A 25,031-nucleotide genomic window follows, 5' to 3' on the forward strand; every position below is an offset into this window, starting at 1 on the left:
TTTAATGCAGAGATGGGGAAATTCCACCCCCTTCTGGGCAACATTCCAGAGCTCACAAGCCAGAGGCAACAGTAACCAAAGTGGCGAATACAAGTTTACCTTTGTGCAAGTTGTCTGCTTTCAGCATATACTCACACACCCGTCTTTATCCTTCAGCTAGCCTGATAAAAACACTCAAGAATAGTATGTATGCTAGTCTGATTAAGGTTGTGGTTGAGGTTTGTGTGTGGCTTGGGAGAGGCCTTAGAGTCAGATAGAGAGGCCTGGAGGGCTGACATTCCCCAGACTTGCTCTAGTGCTTATGTGAGCTGAAGAATTATGGATAGGGACTGGAAATCTGGCAAAGCAAAGCAAATTAAACTTCTTAAACTTCCAGTTCCTTTACTTTTAGATGTGGCAGTATGCAAGTGAACCAGAAAGCAGATAGGTAGGGTGAGAATTTGGTCTGTGCCAGACTGACAAGAAGTCTTTATTGGACTAGGCAGAATACTTGCGTCACCTGATTGCCTCAAATCTACAAACTGTTGCACAGAATGAAGCAATCTAGCAGTTCCACTCTCTGGAAAGCATGGGCATAGCCAGGATTTATTTTAAGGGGGGCAGGCATTGTTTTTCTTGGGGGGGGGGGAGAACGAAGTTATTTGTGATGCAGGTGGTCAGTTAAGTATTTTTATTTATTTACAGTGGTACCTCGGGTTACATACACTTCAGGTTACATACGCTTCAGGTTACAGACTCCACTAACCCAGAAATATTACCTCATGTTAAGAACGTTGCTTCAGGATGAGAGCAGAAATCATGCTCCAGCAGCGCGGCAGTAGCGGGAGGCCCCATTAGCTAAAGTGGTGCTTCAGGTTAAGATCAGTTTCAGGTTAAGTACGGACCTCTGGAACGAATTAAGTACTTAACCTGAGGTACCACTGTACTTAATTGAGGGGAGGGCAGCTTCTCCCCCCCTCCCCCGCTACACTCATTCTGGTAAGCTACCAGAAGTAGCAGATAGTATGGCATCACCACCTCTCACCTGACAGTCCTTCAGTCAGGCACATCACTGCTGCTTACTGGGGAGGAGAGGGGAAAGGTGGTAGCAGGCTCAGCATGGTACAAATGCACTGGCAGAGCCAATCCAGCACTGTGCCAACAGCAACACTGATTCATGCCACAGAAACAAAGGTTACTTGAGTACCACCATTGGGAGTCCTAAAATGAGACCTCTTGTGCCTTACATCTCCAGGATGCTTGTTTATTTATTTAGCAAGATTTATACACTGCTTAATCAAAATAACAAGAATCTATGAGCTGCTTACAAAACCGAGGCAAAAAAGAGCCTTTCCAAGACAGTCATTGTTTTTCAGCCTGAGTCATTCTTCTGACTGCTCATGAAATGAACTCTTTTTATTCATCTGCCAAGGCCGAAATAACCTACATCCAGAAGGAAGTGTCCAGCTGGTTAGATGGAAAATATAAGTGGTGTAGTAAAACTTTTAAGTTAGGAATGCCAGCAAGAATCTTCCTACCCTTACTTTAACTTTTTTTTACCATGTCCTTATCTCAGAATACTATGTATTCATGAATTCCTTGAATATTTTTGGCTTTAAATGGTTTTTGGGAAGTGACAGGGAGTTACAATAACAAAAATATTGCTTCCATCCTTTCTTATAATTAGTGTATTTGGTGCTGGAGATGGGAATGGAGTAAAACCTCTTAGTTGCTGGAATTATGGTTCAGAGTTCCCCACTTCATTTTCTTAATGTAACTCCCTGTCAGTGGTATTTGCCTTAACCCCCCACTCACACAAAACAAGCAAACAACTCTGCCCAGTTGCCTTTTAAAGTATTAATGTAACAAGCTGAAGGCTTTTCAGAACTGCAGGGATAGGGCAAGAATCCTGGGAGATACTTTCCTTGCTTCCCCTCCCCTTCATGTGAAAGCTATCAGACTTAACAGGGCCATCTAGGCCCTGCTTCTAAGCCACCTGCACCCCTGATTGGCTCTCCCACAGCTGCAGTAATTTTGTTGCTCTAGGGCTGGTGCATTGCTGATCGGGTCTCCTCTGCCTCATATTGTTGCTGAGAGAACATAAAAAGTGGGCTGCAAAGGGTAGGTTGTTGTTGCTGTGCCAGTTGCATGATGAATAATTCCTCCCTCATACTGTGGTACCTTGGTTCTCAAATGCCTTGGTACTCAAACAACTTGGAACCCAAACACTGCAATACCTGGAAGTAAGTGTTCTGGTCTGCGAACTTTTTGTGGAAGCTGAACATGCTTTGTTTTGAGTGTTACGCTTCTGATTTGAGTGCCACACCTCTGTTTTGAGTGTTACGCTGAGGTCTGTCTGTTTTTGCTATTTATTTTGTGTTTTTGTTTTTGTGGCTCTTTTTTCTGTGACTGTGTGGAACCCAGTTCAGCTACTGATTGATTGTGTGAATGCAGTACATTGTTTATTGCTTTCATTTTATGGATCCATGGTCTCATTAAATAGTAAAATTCATCTTAAATTGCTGTTTTAGGGGTTGTTTTTAAAAGTCTGGAACGGATTGATCCATTTTGCATTACTTTCTATGGGAAACCGTGCCTGGGTTTGAGAACGCTTTGGTTTGGAACAGACTTCCGGAACAGATTAAGTTTGAGAACCAAGGTACCACTGTATATTTGGGGCATAGGGAAAATAGCTTAGTATGCATGTTACCTATCTAAAAATATATTTGCTTGCCCCTGGAAAGCTTCACACCTAACCTTGTTCAGCTTGCAGCATAGGGCGGCTGCTATAGACAGTATACATAAGTCAATAGAAATCACTAGCACATTTCCCCACTAACACAGGCTATCAACATTAGCGGCTTAAAACACAGTGCTGCATTTCTTGTATTTGCATGCTTCTGTACACACCAGAGAAGGGAACAGGATGTCTTCACCTGTGTAGTTTCCTTGTACCTGTAGCCTCTCCAACTCGTATTAATGAAGCTGTTGTCTGCGCATGTGCCACAGCTGCCTCAAGTGTGCACACCTCAGCTTAACTGCAAAATGAGTGTGGCTTGTTTTTCAAACCAGGTGGAAGTTCTTTTGAGGGGAAATGCATCTATCGGCAGTATTTCTGATAGTAGTTAATGCTATGTGCTTTAAACACCAGCATTAGGGAGTGCATTGGAGCCAGAATAAATGGTAATGTGTACACAGCCATAGATTATTCCGCCCCTTCTCACCCAAAAAAGACTTCCCTAGGTTTGGATACAATACTACTGCAAAGTTGCCTGGACGTCATTCCCATCTTTCCATCAGGCACATGGTTGCATACAAGCATTCTGGGAGGTGCTAATGGTCAAAAAGTGACTAATACCATGAAAGTCTCTTCTCAGTTTCTTGTTAGTTTGTGCAGAGCCTTAAAACCTGGAGTACCATGTCCAGTTCTGGGCACTACATATTGACAAGCTGGAATATGTGTAGAAGAGGGCAACCAAGATGATAAAAGGGTCTTGAAACCAAGCCTTATGAGGAACAGCTGAGGGAACTGAGCATGCTTAGCCTGGTAAAGAGGTGATTGAGTAGAGGTATGGTAGCCATCTCTAAAGATCTCAAGGGCTGTCACATGGAGGTTGGAGGAACCTTGTTTTCTCCCGCTCTAGAGGCTAGGACTGGAACCAATGGCTTCAAGTTACAAGAAAAGAAGAGTCCAACTAAACATCAAGAATAATTTTCTGACAGTAAGAGCTGTTTCAGAGTGAAACAGACTCTCACGAGACGTGGTGGACTCTCCTCCCTTGAAGGTTTTAAAGCAGAGGTTGGATGGCCGTCTGTCATGTATGATCTAGTTGAGATTCTTGTACGTATTACAAGAAGTTAGTTAGACTAGATGACTCTTGGAATCCCTTCCAACTCTACAATTCTATGATAATGGATTTTTCTTATAATCTCAGTTCTAATTTTACTAACACATAATAGGTTTTGAAGTGTTTATTATATCCCACCTTTTTTAAAAAATGAAAAAAGCATATTTGTAAAATCTTGGGGCTACCAGTCATGTACTCGGATCCACACTCACTTAGCTTCAACAATGCTTCAGTATAATTCCTCAAAGTTTTTTTTTTAAGAAACTGTAGTCTCTAATAGAAGGTTTGTACTTCAATATGCCTTTGTAGGTTGCGGCTCCTGAGACTGTACCCCTTCAAGTGCAGATTTATTTATTTATGTAGCAAAATTTATATACTGTTTGATTGTAGGAAAATCTCTAAGTGGATTACAAAAGATATCCTGTATCTTTACAGACTAGCCATTTAAGAAGTGTTTAATTGCATGTTCCCAAATTTTTCATCCTTTATTTATTGCAGCTAATGGAGCACTGCAGACCACCTTTTTTTTTCCTCTTACACTTTGGCTGCAGTCCTTTGCACATTTCCCTGAGATTTAGACCCATTGAGCTCAATACACTTACTTCTGAGTAAACGTGTATAGGGTTGCTGTATTAACTCTAAGCTTACATATGATGAATAGGGTCATTGCTAAGTAATTAAAAGACTGGGATCATACTACCATGTCACAAATTTATATAAGATTTGCCTCTACTAATGTATATGTATAGATGCTTCTGTCAAATTAAGATGGCGGCTGGGTGGGATCTCAATAGCATGGTGCTTTGCAGTGCTCCCAGCTGCCCTAGAATAAACAAAGGTTTATTTAAGTTTTAAAAGGGGAGAAGGGGGCAGGAGGCCCAGGACCCACCACAAAAGAGCCATAGCTCAGTCCCCCCCGATCTACCCCCACCCTCACCCCAAACAATGCCTGACATTTATTGGATACCATTCAAAAGGCTTATCTGTGTTGCTTTTCTCTGTAACTCTACTTGGTTTCTTTTGCTACAAGCAGCAATTATTACTCATGCATATCTGTCTCTCTCTTAGTCATTCCACTGTAACTGCAAGGTCAGTTTTAATGAAGTAGCTTCATATTGCTAAATATTTTGGAACAGGGCTGCCGTCTAGATTTCTCTCATAGGGTAAAAATGTGACATTGGTTGAAGAAGCAAAGGAAGATAACATCATAAAGGTGAACTTGTGCAACTCTTGTGTCCTCTGAATTATGGACTGATGAGTGAGGTGGTTCATATCTCTCTGCCTAAACAGAAACCCTGAGCTTGCAGTGTTGTGTGTTGAGCAGAGTCCCACTTCCCTTTCTGACCTGCCCAAATTCATGTCCATCTGGCTGTTAAACCAGAAGGTTGGTGGTTCAAGTCCACCCAGGGGAGGCTGTGGGCAGAATTCCTGCCTGGGTCCCTTCCTTCTTACAATTCTATGATTCTAGGCTGTCATGGAGGGTCACTGCCTATTGCCACGATTCTTCACATTGCTTGTGCTGAGGAAGTTTGTCCTCAGAAGTAGGCAGAAGTGACACTATATTTTTAGGATTTGGGGAACTTGGGCATTGGGGATAGCCTCCGCTGTTTTATTTTAAACCATTACTTCCCCTGAGGACACCTAAAAACATATTAGGTATAGGTCTTGTAAACAATTACTAATTAAAATAACCCAATGAGATCAAGTATTAAGTCTCTTGAGAAGATTGTGCTTTGCAGGAATTTATGCTATACTATAATTATATCTGAATTGGCATTTTCAGTTTTATTTTTAAAAATTCTTCAATTTGCAAAAATTAAAATAGCACCAGATATGCAAGGTCCAGAAATGTCTCAGCAAGTGATATGATCCAGATTTTCTTTCTCTGTGTGGCTCTTACAGGTTTGTTTGTGGATGTTTTTGTGTTTTTTTTAAATGGGACTGTTGAGAAACTAGGAACTGAAGAGGTGAAGCAGCAGCATGTGAAATTCAGCAAAAGGATTAGATTTGGCACTACACATTAGTTTCTGTACAGGCTCTTAGACATAGCCTCTTGAGACGAGAGCAGACTGTCATCCTGTATAGCTGAATACAGTTGGCTTGTTTGGGCAGCTTGGTGTGTGTGTGTTTGCTCTTGCATTCCATATCCAATGTAGCTTTTGCTTCAAGTGGATGTGATTTGGTTCAGCACGCTGTGGATACTTAGACTGCAGAAGGTATGGTTCATTCATTGTAACCGAAGGTTTTGTTTCATAGTATGAATTACAGAACTGCCTTTAAACAGCAGAAGAGTATGTTTTTCTAAGACCTTTTGCAGTAATAAGCAGGATGCTGTTTTCATTGAAACATGCTTTGTGTTTATATCAAGATTTATTAATGTGTTCAAAAGTAATAAACGGGTCTTTCTTAAACAAGGTTCTTCCTTTCTAACTAATTGCTAAACTCTGTACACAGAAATGCTTTTATTGTTTCCAGATCATTGCTGGCCTTAAAGCCAGTTTGTGTTTGAGTTTATATTATCTTTATGTCATTTGTTACCAATTTTAAATATGTTTGCTACAAGTATCTGGTTACTGGTTCTCATTCTGGCTGTATAATCATAGTACAATTGCAGAATTAAACTTCTTGCATTAGAAACCTTTTTAATGAGGCATGGTTTTAAAATGCTAGCAATTCGAACAACCAATCTATTCATTAAAATTTAATATTAAGTAAGCTGCATGTAATAATAGACTTGTGTTTACTTGGAGGATGAAATGGATTTCTGCTGTGAGTCTAACATGATAGCTGAAAATCTGTGTATGATTTTGAGGTTTCATACTGCAGTTGTATTGAAACATTTTTACAGAATCAGATTTAGATTACTTTTGAAAGATTTTGTTCATGTTTGCCTCATCAAATTTTTGTGTATTCCATATAAAATGTTCAGGTACTTTCTGTTATAAATATATATGATAGAAATCATAATAAAGTTATTTGCTTACTTTATGTTGCATAGTGTTGTAGTTAAAATAGCTCAGTTTGATATTTTTTTAATGGTTATGTCAGTGTACTTTACTGGAACTTACAATATGTACTGTATTTTAGGAATTTAAGCAATCAAAACTACATGACTAACATAGAAACTTACCCATTCTGATAAATTGAACTGTTTACTATCTTAAACATTATGGCAGTTCTGAAAAATTACAGTAACTGTGACAAGTTGTCCTATTCTAAGTAGTGAAAGCAAAGTTCTTACACTGTGACTCAAACTTGAATGACAGCTTTACTGAATCTGCTCACTTCAGAGCTCTTAGAAAACTAAGGCTCAGTGCATTAATGACTTACTTGGAAGTTTTGATAGTATACTCGCTCTCTAACCCTGTTCTCTATCATACAAGCATAAAGGAGCATTTTGCTATATTTCTATGTTTATTTTTATCACTTTATACAATTAAAAAAAAAATTTTTTTACTATTACATTGCAAAGGATTGCCAGAATCTGTAACTTAACTTGTATTGTTGAAGATATACATGGAAGAGACTGTTTATGTTGCTATGGTTTCACAGATGATATTTATGATATGAATTAAGAACAGGTAAACTTATTGAAAAATATCACCCTAAACTGGTAGTAAATATACTGGTAGTAATATAATATTTCTGTACTTTTTCATCGGTGACCATTTTACATTGCCTCAAAAGGAGGAGGGGGGAATCTTAGAGATGGTGATAGGGAGCTAATACATAGTATGTGAGTTTCGAAACATCTGCCTTTATTGTGTTTTTTGTGTGTTCTGTAAACTATTTGGCTGTTACAGCACTAGACTGAATGAGACCCATTCTTCACACAGAGGCTTGAGGGTCCCTAACCGGTGGGATTCTGTCAGTTTTTCTCACTCCCCAGTACTTGGGACTGTATGAATCTTTATATGTTAAGAAGTAGGATCAGAGATGAACTGTACTGTTTTAGTATCGGGCATAAGCTGTTGCTCTAGTAAGAGAAGAAAAGGCAGAGACAGAGGATTAATGTCAGCACCCAGCACTAATACTGAATTTCTCCTCCTTCTGTAAATGTTGATTTCATACACTCACCCTAACAGTCCTCTTCAACTATCAAATCTGATATATTGTTGAGGTGATCGGTATGTACTGCTTCAGACAGCAGGTTCAAGTGATTGATTGATTGATTGATTGATTGAATGATTGATTGACTGATTGATTAAATAAATACTCTTTCATGGAAACACATCTGCACATGGAGAACTAGTATGTCAGGAGCAAAGCTTCTCTCTGACATGCTCGTTTTCTGTATGCAATTGTCTCTTTGTAAAAGATCCAGTCATTTGAGCTCCCAATCTGAAATTGTACAGCTGAGACGCAGATTTACCTCCTCCGTACAAATAACAAAACATGCTTGAAATGTTTTCTTTTCTTTTGTGCTTTTGTCCATTTGAAATGAGGAAAGTAGGAAAAGAAATTGCCTCTGATTGGAAGTCCAAGATTAGCAAATATTGGTGATCTGTCGGCTTAAACACTGGGAGTTGTCTCTCTGGGGACTATAGGAGGTGGTGTCCATGTGGTGTCCTATGTGATGGGAAATAGTAAGAAGTACCAACATTAGGGGAACAGTTAAAGCACTCAACAGCAATTTGGGGTTTATTTTGTGGTTCATTGTGCTCCTCAGGCTCCAGCACTCAGAAAAACCATTTGCCTTGTCTACTTGGGTTGCACAGATAATATTTGGCAGCACTATATAAATATTTGGCAGTAATATATAAAGCAGGGTGCCAAACTCAAACGTGTTGGAGGACTGAATTGTTTGCCCAGTGGAGGCACAAGGGGCAACACCCAGAATCTCTAACTGAGTCACCAGTTTTGCTTCCCTACATCATTCGAATTCAGTTTGCAACCCGTCTGCATCTTGCTTGCCAACATTCTTTTAGCATGTGGGTGGGGGGACACTGGTGGCCCCCTCCAGAGGTTGCTGGACTATGATTCCCACCATCCTTGACTGTTGGCCACGCTGGCTGGGGCCAGATGTAAATTCAACAACATACGGAGTGCTACTGGATCCCTGTCACTGTTTTAGCAGCAGCACTATCCCATTTTCCTTCTCCCTCCTTCTGCCCGCCATCTGAGACTGCCTTAGACATTCTTTGCCTTGCCCTTAAAAATCTACTCACATGTTAAAGCAGAGGTCACTAACATGGTTATCAGCTACAGCTCTCATCAGCCCCAGCCACTATGGCCTGTGATCAGGATGAATGGGTCTTGTAGTCCACAACTTGCAGAAGACACCAACTTAGCTAACACTGCAATAAAGCAATTGGCATTGCCCATCCTGCTAATTTAAATAGAAGAAGCTGATGCTAAGGCATTCAGTGGCCATCCTTGATAAATCAATTCCTTTTCCCGACTATGTTGACCTCATAGTCCTGCAAATGCTTTAGGGACAATTTATGTGGGTGTAGTGGTAGATTGTGGTGAGCTGTAGTTGTGGGTCTGTGCAAGCCACCAGACCTCGTTTGCTCATTCAGATGTATAATATAAGGCAGTCAACCAGTTTTTATCATGTAATTAATTCTAAAGAAGGCTTAAGCCCTTCTCTTGTATCTCATGGCAGTTCAACTCAATCACTTCATATTTTTGAGGTGTTATCATAGTAGTGCATATACCACTGACCATAACATTACAAATTAAAGGAGCATAACTGCACATCAATTTTTGCAAGCAAGTTGTAATATACAAAGAATTTCAGTTGAAACTAACACATGTATAACGAAATAAATCTAATGGATGCCTGAACTGCAGTTCCTGTCTCTGTGTTAGTCTCCAGAGGATAAGAGAAGTTAATATAAAGTATTTTTGTTTTTCTGGTCCTAAGCCAAATGTTTTCAATTCGGATGTCTCATATGACATTGAACTCCAGCAAGAAAAGACAGAAAAGCTTTATCCTAGACCTTTAATATATTACTGGCTTAAGTAGACTTTTACACAGTGACCATGTTCTCACATCATCCTAAACCATGGTTCAAACATAATGCTAAAGCAGCAGGACTCTTTAAAAAGTGAAACTAAAATCTCCCAGTTGCACTGGAAGAGGAGTGGGGAATGTGTGAACCCAATACTTTGCTCAGGCTAATCCACACATGCCCATGTAGTGCTGAACTATAGTTTAGTGTTACTCGTGAAAATGATCTTCCTTTACTGACTCTTACTTGGCCTGGTTTGAGTTATAGATTTATCCACTAGATGGGCAAGATTAGTTGGCTTCTTCCCATTCTTCCTCTCCCCCATGCAAAATAAATTCAATCAGGGCTGCTTCAACTTCACATTTTAAAGCTGCAGTCTTAGATCTACTTACCTGGGAGTAAGTACCATTGAGCTCAACGGAATTTCCTCCTGAGTAGCTGTATATAGGATTGTGCCCATATGTAGATTTCCTATCTAGTACTTTAAAGATATGTGCAACTGTTTCACAAATCCTTTTCACCACCTCCCAGTGTTGCAAAACTAAAAGATTATGGAAACTATCTGGCATATAAGGAAAACATACTGCAATATATATTTGTGCTAGAATTCTTTTCACAGCTTTCGGGGTAAGACAATGACTTCATTTTTCCAGTCATGTTTGTACGTTTTCAAAGTCTGCATGTGAGCCATAGAACGCTTTGAGGAGAAAGGGCAGCTTTGCTTGGAATTAGTGCTCATTGGACAAAAAGTATGTCTTGAAGTTCTGACACACTTCATAGGGAGAGAATATTCTTGTTTGTGTGAGATGAGAGTTTTCAGAAAATACCTGTGTGTCATTCAGAAACAAGACTTGCTGTTTTCAAGTGTTATGAAGAATACAGGATGCTCCCAGGACAATGGATTTTATTATCTCACTTTTTTGCTTATTACACATGTAGAAACTCAACTTCTGCTCCATAAAGATTATTCCAGAATGCATTTTTGGGCAATACAGTACCTTTGTGAGCCTGACTAAAATATCACAAAATAGTGTGCATGCTTTTGAGTTCTGCAGAACTCTTTGTCAGGCTAGATGGTAAGTGAAGGCTGGGGAGGAGAAAATTGCCTGCGAGTCTACATCTGATCACACACAGTCTCAATATGTAAAATGAGGAGATGTAGCAGGCATTTAAATAGGCTCTGTTAAGTGCTATGTAGGTTTTGGGTTCCGTCAAATGGCTGCTGGGAAGAAGGAACATGACATGATTCTCTGAGAACAAAACAAAAAACCAAAACCCAGCTGTTATTCAGTCTGTCTCTGTCTTCAGGTGAAACACACAGGTTCCTTCATAGGATGAAAACAGTAATAAAAAGAAACCAGGCAGGTTTCATTTTATGGCTTATTATATTATCATATATTATATTAATATTATGGTTCCTATCTGTGTATTGGCACAGTATGAGAAAAAATCTGCTTTCCATTGCGGTGTTTATGCTGTTAGTTTTTAAGGTATTATAATGCCAAGCTACTTTTGACAACTCAGGAAGAGTTTTAATCTTTACACCTGAAAAAGGGTTTCAGCACGGTAATTAAATTTTCAGGACCATTCTGTTTCCAACCACCATAGTTCAGTCAGAACACTGAAACCTCCATTGTATAATTGTTACATAAAGGTTTTGTTCTGAGTTGTGTGTGTGTGTGTGTGTGTGTGTGAGATTTGCAACACCTTCCTGAGTTACTGCCTGTTTATATAGAGTTACAGGCCAGCTATATCTCCAGTCTAGTTCTTCCACAAGTTATTTATGATTGTTTACCTTTTGCAACTGAGATAGTTTACAGATCCAAGAATGGCTTGTCCATCGTCTTGAGTGTATCATCTTTGAAACCTATCACTGCAGAACATTTGACAGTAAATACTGTTTCACTACTGAAATTGTATGGATAAAAATTTGTTTCAAACCACCCCAGTTTCTGAACTGTGTGAGGTTCCAGGGGTTCCAGACGCTCATCCAGGGCCTGTGTTTTGGGAATGAGGCACAGCAGAGACTGTGGTTTCTTTATGATGTATGGTTTCTTTACACATATATACAACCCGATCCTATGATGGAGGAGTTCATAGCATTAACATCCCAAGAGGGTCTAGTTTCTCCCATCCCGCAGCCTTCAATTCAGCCAGAAATCAGTCATCCAGCTTGCTGTCTTTACCAGCCTGCAGCCTTTTTCCAGTCTAGGTCACATCACAGCTGACTCTAAACACTGAACTCTGGCTTTGTCCTCCTAACTAAGAGCAGAAAGAGGAGCCCCATCCATTTGCTGCCTTGCACAGAACCCCTTTTCCTTAGCTTTCTTAATAGGCCAGCACATTTCCTTTGTTTTCTTAATGGCTCATCATCTCGGCAATTATCTCATCAGGAAACTAGCCTGGCTTACATTCTTTCTTTAATAGTTTCTATTGAGCTTTACAATTTTATAGTTATCACAGTAACATCATCTCAAATAAAAAGAAAAATACAAATCGCCAGCTCCCCCCCCCCCCATTTTCCCTCAACTTTCTCTTCTGGTTTTTTACATATTAACTTCTCCTGCATATTTTATTATACCTTAAAATTGCATTCTTTAAATTGAATATTGTTATGTTCTTATCGTTTTAACACCATATTTGTTTTCAAATTACCTCTTATACTCTGTTATTTTCCAATTACTATATCTTAATCTCTATGCTTATTTTGTTAATTGTAAGTGTTTACTCAAACCCTGCTAGTGAGTCCACTTCTTTACAATGTTTCTGTAGGTACAACATAAATGGTTCCCAGTCTTTTTAAAAGTCTCTATTGTCTTTGTCTCTAAGTCTTTCAGTTAACTTCCATCAGTTTTTATTGCCATTCTTCTTTAGTTGGTATCTCATCGTCTTTCCATTTTGGGGCTAGCAATATCCTAGCCACTGTTGTAGCATACATAAAAAGTTTCCTGTCCTCTTTTGGCAGATCTTGACCTGTAATGCCTAGCAAAAAGGCTTCTGGTCTTTTAACAAAGGTTGTCTTAAACTGTCATTTCATTTCATTATAAATCATTTCCCAATGATTTTTAATTATTTTACAATTCCGCCACATATAAAAAAATGTGCCTTCTTTTTCTTTACACTTCCAACACTTACTGGAGCCAGCCTGGCTTATATTCTAACACTTGCTAAATCCACAGGTACAGTGTCTGGCACCCTGCTTAATACTCCAAACCTTAATTAAATTCTAACACTTACTGGACCCAGGAATTTGGGGGAATCTGGCACCCACAAACTTATATCAATATTTTCATTTGCAATACCATATAAGAAAGGTTTTTTATTTTGTTTTGTTTAAAGATGAAATAAAGTTCCTTAAGAATAATGACCTTCAGGTTGACTTAAATGGAGCCTAATGAACTACATGTTGCATGTGAATGCATGTAGTTAAAACCATTATCCCTCTTTTATTCCAGGAAAAGCTTTCATGGGGCCGAGCAATTTGAAGATAAGCAGCAATAGTGATAGTGGGGACTTGATGCTATTCCTTTTCCAAATCCGCTTCAATCTACTTTCATCCTGCATGGGGTTCAGAACACATGTTTGGGAAAGGAAGGAATTTGAGGAAATGTCTTGAAGCAAGGAGAGAATGATTATTATTATTTTGCTGTTGTTTTGTTAGATAATCCCATTTGAAAGTGTGTTTTTGTGGTGAAGATGGGTTTCATTTTGTTTAAACATGTCTGCATGAAATGTGCAGTTAGATCTTTGGAGAACACTATATCCTTGTTCTATATCTTTTGCTCCCTAGCCAGATAATGTATGGAAATAATTTGTATTTTTCTCTCTGATGAAAGTAGCCCCCTTGCCCATCGTTTGCAATTCCTTCCAGAATTCTAGCATTGACTCTCATCTGGTGACTCTTATCCTTATTCTTGGCATTTATGTAGCACTTTAGATTCTTGGCTCATCGCTGACACTGCCAACCACTATTCTGTCCCAGTTCCTTATAGTTTTTCTTACAGTAACGGAGAGTGATGAGTGCATGTGTGCTGAAGTTGGCCTGGAAACATGCCAGGCAACAGTTTATTGAAATATATATAATCTCTCCTCTGAAATTCACATGGCTATATGGTCAAGTAAAATATACTTTTCTTTCTTTACTTACACTTGTCATTTTCTTTGGACATCAGGTTCCAGAAGAGCATGTGCTTCATTTACCTGTCTCTAACCTACATCTCTGCATATAATTTAGCAGAGTTCTTGTACACTGCAGAAAACCAGACACTATTTTGAAAACAGTTGGTGAAATGCGCATTTTTGGAGACAGTTAAGTGCCCCAATGTCTCTTTCCATGCACTAGAGATTAACATTATTATTCTTTATATCATCTTTGCAGCAAGCCACTGTCGCCTCTCTCTCCAAACAAAAGGTTTCTTTGTTTTAGCAGTTAAGAAAAACTTGAATGCAGCATAAGCAACAGATATCAACTTCATTAAAAGGTTTTGGAAAGCAACTACCGCCCTTAGAAATTATTTTTGCTAGCCAAATACTTTCAGAGAAAAGAAGACTTCTTATGCAAGTAACAGAGGTATGCTGGGGCATTTTGCATACTTTCACCACTGTTTGCCATTGTGCAGCTAATAACGGGAAAGATACCATCCCCCCATGTATTTCAGATTTTTAAAAACATACTTGTCCGTTTTAAAACAGCTGCACTGCTCCTTCTTTCTGAGCATAATCTGGAGTGCTGGTGTTTTTGTTTGTTTTTTGCTCTTAGGAACCTTGGTGCCTTTTCCTGACACGTATTAAGATCTTCCTCTGCCTTCTATACCCCCAAAAGTGAGGTGGAATGTGACTGGATTTAGTGCTCTCCTCTTTTTTTGGTAGTGGCACACCAGCTTTGGAATGCCCTTCCCAGGATGGTTTTCCTGGTCCTGAACGTGTTGTCTTTTCAACCCAAGCTGAACTACACACTTTTATTTCTCTGAGTCTTTTGTTTTATTGAGGTGTTTAGTTTGGATTTCTGATTTTATTTCTACGGTTTTATCTTTTAAAATGATGATTTTATGATTTGTTCTATTTTCTTTTAAAACCATATGCCACATTGAGCATTCAGATTGGTTGGCATCTGTCTGTCTTGGGAGACAATGGAGTGCACCTTTGGGGGTGAAGTCAAACTGTTGGATGCTTGCAGCACCAGCTGTGGCTGTAGAGAGCGATAAGGGAGAGACATTTTTTGTTGCAGCTGGGGCTGATGAAGGCGTCCAGTCCTGCTGTTGCAGATACACCATGGCATTTCCTCTCTCTGTGCTCCTCCCAGCAGTCATTCCTCCACATTTGAATGGGGCTGGGACAAGAGCAAGACCCAGATCAGAGGGGAGGAATTGAATACAGTCCATGGGCTGGATCTTTCCCTCTCTCCACTGGTCATTGTGGGCTCACTATGTTGTCATGTGACCCTGTTTTCTTTTGCCCACATGGTTTCAAATTATAGTGGGAAAGGCTCAGCATTTTTCAGGCACCACCAACAAGAATGAGCCGGTTGCAAAGGGATGGGTTTGGAAGCACCAATAGTCACAGCACTTTGGGCCTTGTTGCAAGTCACAGAGCTTTGCAGGAGCCACCTATCAGCTGATTGGCAGGCCCTGCAACCACAGTAGGAGCTGCGTCACACCTGATGTCACAATGCTTGCAGGGATGGAGGACCAATTGCTATGGTCTACTCTTAAAGGCTGATGAATCCAGAAGGTTCCCTGAGGTCCCTGGGGGCTTTTCCTACATGTTTAGCTGGCCATTTTGTGGAAGCTCTAGTCACAGTCAGGGATAGGCTTAGTCTGTTGGTGCAATCCTCCTGAAACGTCTTTGACTCAATTGTAAAGTCAGCTGCCTGATATTCTGGAAAGCTGATGACAACTGGACTACAGTGCAGGGAGTGGAAAGGGAATAGGGGAAACTTGTAATGAGTGCTACCAGAGACAAATAAAAAAGAATTGTAGGGATTCCGTGGTGATCGTGGCAATGAAAAAGAGACGTACTTCCCTGCCAGCAGAACACTTTTGAGCAATGAAGAACTTTTTGTATAAAGGTCTAGAGATAACCAAGTGTTAAGAGTCCTCAGAGGATCACTGCGACCAGTTTTCATTGCATTTTGCAGATAAATCACTCATGTTGGCTCCAACTTGGATGCCACAGTTTTGGCAGAGTCAGAGATGGATGTAGCCAGGACATGGGTGTCGTTTGTGCAGCCTTACGATGTGGACAAGCTGCTTGGAGCCTTCAGCTTGTTCTCTTAATTCTTTTTCTTATACCTGTATGGCTGTGCTATATTGAAAAGAAGTAAGTGAAATAGAAGTGTTTAGAACTACTTTTCTTATTATTGTGATTACTTTGTATATAGTTCTAAATTATTTAAAATGTTGGAAGCCACCATGGGAAAATACTGTTGCTATACAATTGACTTACACCCTATATATTATCTTGTAGTAATTAAGAATATGATTGATTCTGCTGGTTGATTTCTGCTCTGCAGAAAAAGATAATCTTTAAAGGTCAGGTTGTCTCAACCTTATGTGTCACAAATGCTGTCTTCTGGCTTACTAAATAACAGTATCTAGGGGTGACTTTGCAAATACATTCTGAATTATTTATTTTATAAAGAATGAAGGGTCTTGTGGCTCCTTGAAGACTAAAAGTATATACGGTATACTGTGGGCCTTAGTGGGCCACAGCCCATTTAAACAAAATACACAATATGCTATCCTTAGTTGGCAAATCAATTCTGTCTGTCAGACAGTGGAAGGAAGCAGGACTTACAGAAATTGTTGATTTTATACATTAACAAATGCACTAATTATCAGTTCTTGAAATATACCATAAATGATATTTTATATAAACTAGTATGTTGAAATGCACAAGTTGAAGGAATAGCACTCCTCTGTTGTGAAACCCTTCTATTGGAAGCAATTTAGGATTTTAGGTTTTGTTTTTTAAGCCTAGGGTTTTTGAGACACTAGGAGGAGTTCAGGCCTCTAGATTCAACAAGAGCATGATGTGTCATTTTAGAGACTACACCCATAAAAACGCCCAGTGCCATTAAGCTCCCATGACAGCTAGCTGTGTTAAAAAGGACAAAACAAGTGGCCATTCATTCAAGTCCCCAGAATCCTGTCGCTAAAATCATTTACCTGGCTTGTTACTTAGACAATGTGAAGCCCTTCCTCAGATCCCTGCACAGGTTTCTATTCCCTCCTGCACTCTTCCAAACTCCTTGTCGCTACTTTCAGAAGTCTCCACAGGTCTGTCACATCCTGTTTTTCTGTTCCTTACCTCTTATAACCTCCACTCCTCCTACTCGACTCCTCACAGCATCTCACAGGTATGTTCAGAGAGACTACTTCCTCAAACAACTCTATCTGTTCTCTCCTGATGTTTGTTTATGCTGGATTTTTTTCCTTCCGCCACCTCTCCCTTTCTTCAAATACTCTTTTAAAACCCACCATTTGCTGCAGAGAGACCACCTCAGTCTATTGTTTCTGCAACACTTCTTTTCATTTAATTTCATTTACAGCCGTGATCAGATAACCTTTGATTCAAATAACGTTTTAGTGCAATACATAAGGTCAGCATTTTAATAGACTATTTGTTCTTCTACCAAGTATCAAATTAATTTCTCTCTCTCTTTTTGTGTTTCACAGATCTTCAGGTCAGTAAAAGGAACAGAAGACTCTTCAGAATATTTTTGCTACCCTTTGAGGGAACCACTAACACCTCAACACCATGCAGACTGGTGCTGCAACGGCCCTTGCGTAGCACCATGTTTTCAAAGAGCTCCTGAATACCGTGCTACTTTACGAAGGACTTCCCTTTCCAATTTTATCACTGGTGCTCTACTAGAAGCAACCACGTCACTGGGAGCTAGAAGTGGTACTCTAAATATTTTAGGAGGATCAACTGGAAAGACCATGCTAAAAGGTAATTAAAGGAAGTTTAGTCATCTTTGACAGTGTGGCAATGGGGAGCTCCTACGGCCTCAAATTATTCTCCAAATTGGAGATGATAAACTTATTGGACTGATTGTATGCTCTCCCCAAGTTCTAAGAATTCAAAATAACATTGTATATATTTAAATAATTCCATGTGTGTTAAATCAGTGGGTCAGATCCAGACTTAGACATGCTTAGAGTAATCCCATTGATTTCAGTGAGTCTACTCTTAAGCAGTAGATCCAAAGTTTTTATTTCGCTTACATGGGAGCCAAAGGCTTTCACATTCCAGAATTAAGATTGTATAATTCTCTGCTTACAAAGATTCTACTTTTTTTGTAGTTTTATTTTATTTTAATTGGACACTTGAAGTGGGGGGTTTTTTTGGGGGGGGGATACAAGAAATGCTCAGAACACTAGCATAAGCATCGCATGCAAAGGCTGAGTTGACATAATCAGATAATGTCCATTGATTACCGTTTAGCAGGCAGCTTGATTTGGGGTTTTTGCTTTTATGCTCTGCAGTCAGTTCCTTAATGACCCCAAACATATTGCACATGCATTAAGCTAAAAGTCCATGGGTGAACTATCCTGGTTTCTATATAGGGCATGTCATGCCATTGCATTGTTGAGTAGGTTAGAAGTGCGGAGGTGTACATCTAGAATTTCTTGCTTTTAAAGGATTGTAAAACACTTTAGATTATAATGTCAACACACCACTATATAAAGATACTGTGTTTCAAATATGCTTACATTAGGTGAAGTAGTGGGGTTAGAGCAGGCCTTAATGAGTTTGGAGTTAAAGAACAGAGCAGGTCATAACTGTTTTGGATACACTCAAAATATATTTCTGTCTCTGTATCAAATAGCCAAGATTGTTTATGTTCCTGAATGTTAACGGGTCTTTTGTCAAAAGATTTATAAAAACAGGGATCAAATAAATACATTTTCCATTTTTAGTGCATAGATTGTTAACAGGAAGCTGTGATGGATAAATATTGTTATATTTAAGTACCTCTGTTGTAGATGGCTGAATGCATTGATGTGCAAAATGACCTAGATATACTTTGCTCTTCACCCTTTGTTTTGTGGAAGAAATATGTAGCTTACTAAGGCCTGAACTACATATTACATGGCTAAGCTATGTTTCCATACCTTGACTGCAGCTTTTGCACTGCAAAGGAGGTTGTAAGGAGGCAATCTGTGGGGAAAACTGCAGCTTCTCTCCCCCACCCTCCTGCCATGATTTTGCAGGTCTAGAACCCTGGAAGTGCAAAAGAGGCAGGGGAATTGTTAAGCCATCCTTTCCTGCTGTTTATTGCACACAAATTGCCTCCCTTCTGACAGCAGATAAGCAGGATCTGGGCTCTGGCAACATGACTGTCATCTGTTTCTGAGCTTCTTTCTGCCCTTCCGTTTCACTTTCCATACTCAAATCTCCTTTCTTAATATTGGCTCTACAAATCTATGATTCTATTACCTCAAGAATCTATCATGCACTTGTTTAGCATATTAAAAATGGAAGATTTAACTTAATAAATATTTCTTATGTAGTGATATGTTTTTTTGCTGTTTCCTAACCCTATGATCAAAGGAGGTGATTATCTCTTTCTAGATATGGGAATAATCTGATAAGGAGGGAAATCAGGCTCGAAACTGCTGCACTCGGGTGCTGCATATCATTTAGTTCAGTATTTTGGGGTGGCTGGCTTCAATCATCACTTTCTGTTACTTCCATTTTAATGGCTACTAATTCCTCATTTGTTTTCCAGCCATGCTCATAACTATTTCTGGTGTGCTCCTGAATGGAGGAACAGATATATGCACACAACTATTTGCATGAATGCCCTGTCAGTACTTAATTGGTGTAACAGAATCAACAAATTAGAAAGGGAATACCTACTAGTATGAATGGAAAAGACTGAAGTTGCTTCTTATATACAGATTTAAATATGTGCAGATGTGCACTCCTCTGGTCTAATTCCAAAGGGGGGTGGGAATGCATTAACAGTTAAATAATATCCTATGTGAACAAGCCCTAAAATTAATGATGTATTGTGTGAACCTCTGCAACTCTCCTTTATGAGACTTTGTTTATCTTCATATGTTTTTAAAGCTTTTTTTCATAAACCAATAATGGAATACTTGATAAAATAACTCTGTACTCATGGAAACTAGCCGCCCTTTTTCAAACACAGAAATAACATTATGAATGCTGATTTAAACCAATTTACCAGTATGTATTAGATGTGAAATAGTTATTTTGACTGAGGGTTGGATAAGCTGTGTCCAGTGGTGATCAGCCAGAGATGGTGAAAGCTGTAATTAAGCAACATATTCAGGTCTACAGGTTAGGATACCCCCAGGTTAAAAAAATTATATTACCTGCATGTTAAGATCAATTTAGTATTATTGATTACAAGGTGTGCAGTTCCAAGACATGCTCTGGAGCACAATCCTATACATGTTTACTCAGAAGTATGTCCCATTCAATTCAGTCACTTACTCCCAGGTAAGTTGATACTGTATAAGATTGCAGTCTAAGTCCCATTGATTTCCATGAGATGTCAGTGTTCTTATTTTGTGTGTGTGACTAAGACACTAATCTGACACACACTTACTTGGGAGTAGTCTCATTGTAGTCACTGGAGCATGCTTCTGATTGGGCATGTATATTCAATCGTACTGTCAAACAGGTTTACAAATACTTTGACTTGGATTTCTTGTAGATTGGATTACTCCTCTTAGTAGGAATGTCTACCTGTCCTTAAATGTAAAATACCTCCCGTTGGATTCTTAGCGTTTCAGTTTTTATCTGGGAAGTGGGTAACCCGACCTTTCCGCATGTCTTCTTTGTGGCTTAAACAAAGCATGCTAGTTGTGCATTTTGACAGTTCGTAGTTTCAGACTGAGCAGCTGTTCCTGACAGCTAGGACAAACAAGTGCAGTGTGTGATATTCTTCTGCTTTTGAAAGTATCGGTCCTTCTGGAATTTTAGAAGGAAATCAAAAGAGCAACTCTGTTTACTGGTAAGCTTAATATTCCTGTGGCCTATATGCCGCTGACTTTTAAATTTAAAATGAAAAAAAAATGTTTCTGAGATGGAGATAAGAGGTTGTTTTTACTGTCATGTACTGTGACCTGGGTACAGGTTTCCTTTACTAACCATGGAAAGGAACACCTGACATACAGATACAGCATTTGCTTTTTCTTAGTTGCCTGTTAGCGAATTCATGGTTTTCTGATCACAGCCTTTATGCTTAAACAACAAGCAAACCTGTGACACTTGCTCCTAATATAGGTAAACATTGAAATGCATGAGCCTAAACATTCCTCTACTAAACAAGTGTAATGTTATTTAGCCATTTTCTACGGGTGTCTCTAACTCTCACTGGATGTTTCGTTTAGAAAATTGAGTTAACAGATAAAACATGTTCTCTCTGCTAACAAACAAATGTTATTTGGAATAATTTGCAAGTATTTAATCCCAGGGGCTGACTTGTACAGTTGCAGTTGACTTCAAAACTAGGGAAGGGTGATTTTGTCAATTTCAGTTTCTCGTTTCTCTGATCTTAAGTTCAGTTCTCCATGTTTCCATATCAATTTGCAAATTCTTTTTCTAAGAAGTTCTCATATAAATCCTTCACCATTTTAGCATAAATTTCTCCTAATATGCACATTTTTTTCCTGTGCAGTTTTGCCCAGCATATACATTTGCAAGCAATTTTCTCTAATACAATGCATTTTATGCACACTTTACTTTGTATATGCATTTTGGTACATATTACTTGGTTGGAGAACAACATTGCAAAATTCAGTCTACATATTTCAGTCTACATATTGTTTCAGGAAGTGAGAATTGGATATATTTGCCTTAAGTATGAACTGAATCAAATTTCTCTCTATTTCACACTGCTACAATTCTTAGTGACACATTTCCACTCCCTTAATATCTTGTTTGTTGTGGTGTGGGCACAAATGTTAACATTTGTGAGTAGTGCAAGCCTTAAGAATAATGGGTTTAGATATCACTTGAAGCATTCCTTCTGTTACAATCACTGCCCAGTTCAGATGTTTCCAGTCCTTCAAGTCATGTTTCAAGGTAGTCTCATGGAGCCACGAATTCTCCCACATGCCGGATAATTTCTGTTTGGCTCTAACCATAATTTGCTCCATTTGGACATCATTGGTTATGTAAGCTGGGGAAGGGGGAAGGGAAGGGAAGCAAGAGTGAATGGGGGAATATCTGATCCTGCAGCATGGTCTTGAACATCCAAACCATGCCCTGGAGGATCAGGATCAAGATGACTGTATTGAGTCACTAAGCTCAATTACATAGCTGTTGTATTACAGAATTACTGGCACTGTCTTTGGGATTCCAGAAAGATGGCTAATAATAGCTGTCCGGTTTTAATACTTGAATGGCATGATATAATACTTATATAATATCACAAACAGATGTCATTGTGATAGGAGATCATAAAAGTTAGGCTAATTTTAATTGCCCTATGGTTTGTGATTAATTTTTCACATTTGTGTGCACAGGAAACGTCATCTTAAATGGGAAAGCTAAATGCTATTTATTATTTTCTTTTCACTAGTGCAATAATAACCTTAGTAGTAACCTACTTCCATTAGAAACATTTGAAAACATTTTATTGTATATTTACTCTATTTAAACTTTGTGAATTGCCCTGATAATTTTATATTGGAAGGCAGTATAAAAATCTGATAAATAAAACAAAACTAAAGCATTTTGTTTTCCAGTAAAATAGTCCCCACATCATTTGAAATGCCAATATAATATTCCACTTTACTCAGTGGGGGCAAGCTCACATTGCACATTACGTTGCTTGTAACGGTGCCCCAACATTTTTCTTAAAGTAAAATAACATTATGAGAAGAGGATGTACAGGAGAAATGTGGTAGAGGAGTCTGTCCAAACCCACTGTTTCTCTGCTTCAAGTGCCACATACAACAAGCATTTATTTACCCTTGCAGGATTCAGAATGAGTAGTAGTCAAATTTCTTCAGTATAAAAGTTTTGGTTCCCATTCAAGGAATAGACCTAAATCAGCTGTGAACAGATCCGAGGAAGCAGGAACAAAACAAGGAAGAGCTTGTGGGCCCGCAGCCGTTTGACTAAACCATGCCCCTCACCCAGACGGATTGGCTGGCTGGGGGGCATGACGGGGGCCCAAGACTCCAGTGATGCAGGGGGCCTGGCCATGCCCCCCCCCCCCCGTGAGCTCGGGAAGCAATTTCCACTCACAATCCTTCCCCTCTGGGAAGAGGAGAGGCTCTGTAAACAGAAGCCCTGCTGAATTAATAAAGAAGTTGTAACTCTCCCTTCCCACCCATTCTATTTTGTGGAACACCTTGGAAACGACAGTAAATCACCAACTATTGAAAATTACTTTTGTTTTGGCACTGATGAAGTCAGTAAAATTAACCAAAGGAAGCTACACTGTTTGGTTTCTGTACAACAGCCTCTTAAAATACACCATGCACATGCAGAGCAGGCACACGATTGTGGTTGTTCCAAATTGGTGCCATGACACAGGAAATAGGTGGTGGAGAAGAGACAGCAGAGGTCAGTAGAAGAAGCTAGTGGAAATAGTTTTTTGGGAAGGGAGACTTCAATTCCTAAATTTGTTTTGTGAGTATGTTCAAAGACTTGAAGCAGGTAGAAGACACCTTCGTCTAGTTAGTTTTTTGTGTGTGACATATATTGACTGGCTGTGAGACCAGATCTTGAATTCTAGCCCTGGTGAGCCCCTGGACTGATGTACTCTCCGCATCCTGTTAGGAGATGAACAGAAATTCAGGATATAAGGATGAAGTTGCTGGAGGGTGGGGTGTTCAGCTTTCTGCATCCTAGAGCCCCATAGAAACAGAGACACTGTTGAAACAGATACACTCTTGATTATTATTAACATTAATTTTTGGTGAGGTAAGTTGTTGCAGCACCTTTCAGAAACACCCTATAAATCAGAGTTGACTAATCTCCAGTTTAGGGGCCATAACCGTAAGCCACTGCCAAGTGACCTTCAAAGAAAGTGCAGGATTGCCTTTCCAGCTTTGTATTATATCACTGAGTTTTCCCAAGATGTTTTGTTCATATAATAGGCACTATATCACATCATTTATAAAATGGGGTCACAAAACAATTTAGCAAAGCAATTTTCAACTCTGCAGGAAGAGCCTGACTTTTACCATTACTTGTTTTTTTAGAGTGTGATTGCTATTACCACACTGCTGTGCCTCATTATCTCTGACTGTTGTATTGAGCAATTTTTAAATAATTGAAAAATGTTAAATCTGGGTCACAATTCTACAAGCTTCATCTGCACTGCTTTGGTTTAAAATTAGAAGCAATTATGTCGAGAACATCTAGGTTAGAGTTATTATAGCAGGCAACAATGCTGAAACCAAAGTTCCGGTTAAATATACTAGCTTTCTGAAAATGCTGTTACAATTTCTTGAAATGTCCAACTCTCATGATCTGAAACGTGTGACCAATGTACTTCACTAAATACAATGGTAACACATGGTGATATGTTCAGGGTAAAAAGAAAAGAAAAAACAACCATTGATGAACTAGATTTTTTAATGTAAAGATTGTAAGAAATAGTGAATTCCTCTGTTGATATATAGAGCAGCCTTTGCCAATCTGGCTGGTGTTCACCAGATGTTTTGGACTACAAGTCTCCATCAACGCCAGCCAGCAACTTGGCTGGAGGCCACCAGCCAAGTTTATGAAGGCTAATGTATAGGAATAAGTAAAAAAAACCCTGATGTGCAGTCATTATTAGCGAACACAGACATGAAGTAGGAGGGGAAATGACAGAACAGAGATTCAGTATTGAGAACCTAGCTTACAAGAAAAAAGACAAGAAAAATGAAAAAAAAAAATCTTGGCTCACACTCCCTTGTGTGTTTTTTAAAAATTCCCAGGCTTTCATACAGAGGGAACTTATATAAATTACATACAAATTCTCCAGCCACAAAAATGACAAGAGAGCTGAACTAAAGAATGACGCCAGCCAAAAAAGGGTTTTTTTAATCCTCCATTGTGCCTATTTTTTGGGAGGGGGGAGGGGGTAACTAGCAATTATAAGCCTGAGACACATTCATCCTATGGGATTTCTCAGATAACATGATAATGTGTAAGTTATGTGGATACTTTAAAAAGGCAAGGACATTAAACCATTGCTTTCTGACTGAGGGTTAGGCAAGCATGGACTAATTGCAACTTGCTGGCCGACTGATTCAGAACAGTC

The 25,031-nt window shown here is 39.2% G+C and overlaps 1 protein-coding gene across 5 annotated transcripts in view; it reads left to right on the top strand.

Annotated features, from left to right (window-relative positions):
* PLCE1 (phospholipase C epsilon 1) overlaps positions 1-25,031 on the top strand; it is a 141,355-nt gene that overhangs the window by 43,610 nt on the left and 72,714 nt on the right. For all 5 annotated transcript variants that reach the window (XM_081913241.1, XM_081913239.1, XM_081913238.1 and 2 more), the window contains one exon: positions 17,461-17,737. In XM_081913241.1, the coding sequence (XP_081769367.1) occupies positions 17,461-17,737 (277 nt within the window). The remainder of the gene's footprint in view (positions 1-17,460; positions 17,738-25,031) is intronic.

Source organism: Podarcis melisellensis, assembly GCF_964234715.1.
Source record: "Podarcis melisellensis genome assembly, chromosome: 5".
NCBI classification, from domain to species: domain Eukaryota; kingdom Metazoa; phylum Chordata; class Lepidosauria; order Squamata; family Lacertidae; genus Podarcis; species Podarcis melisellensis.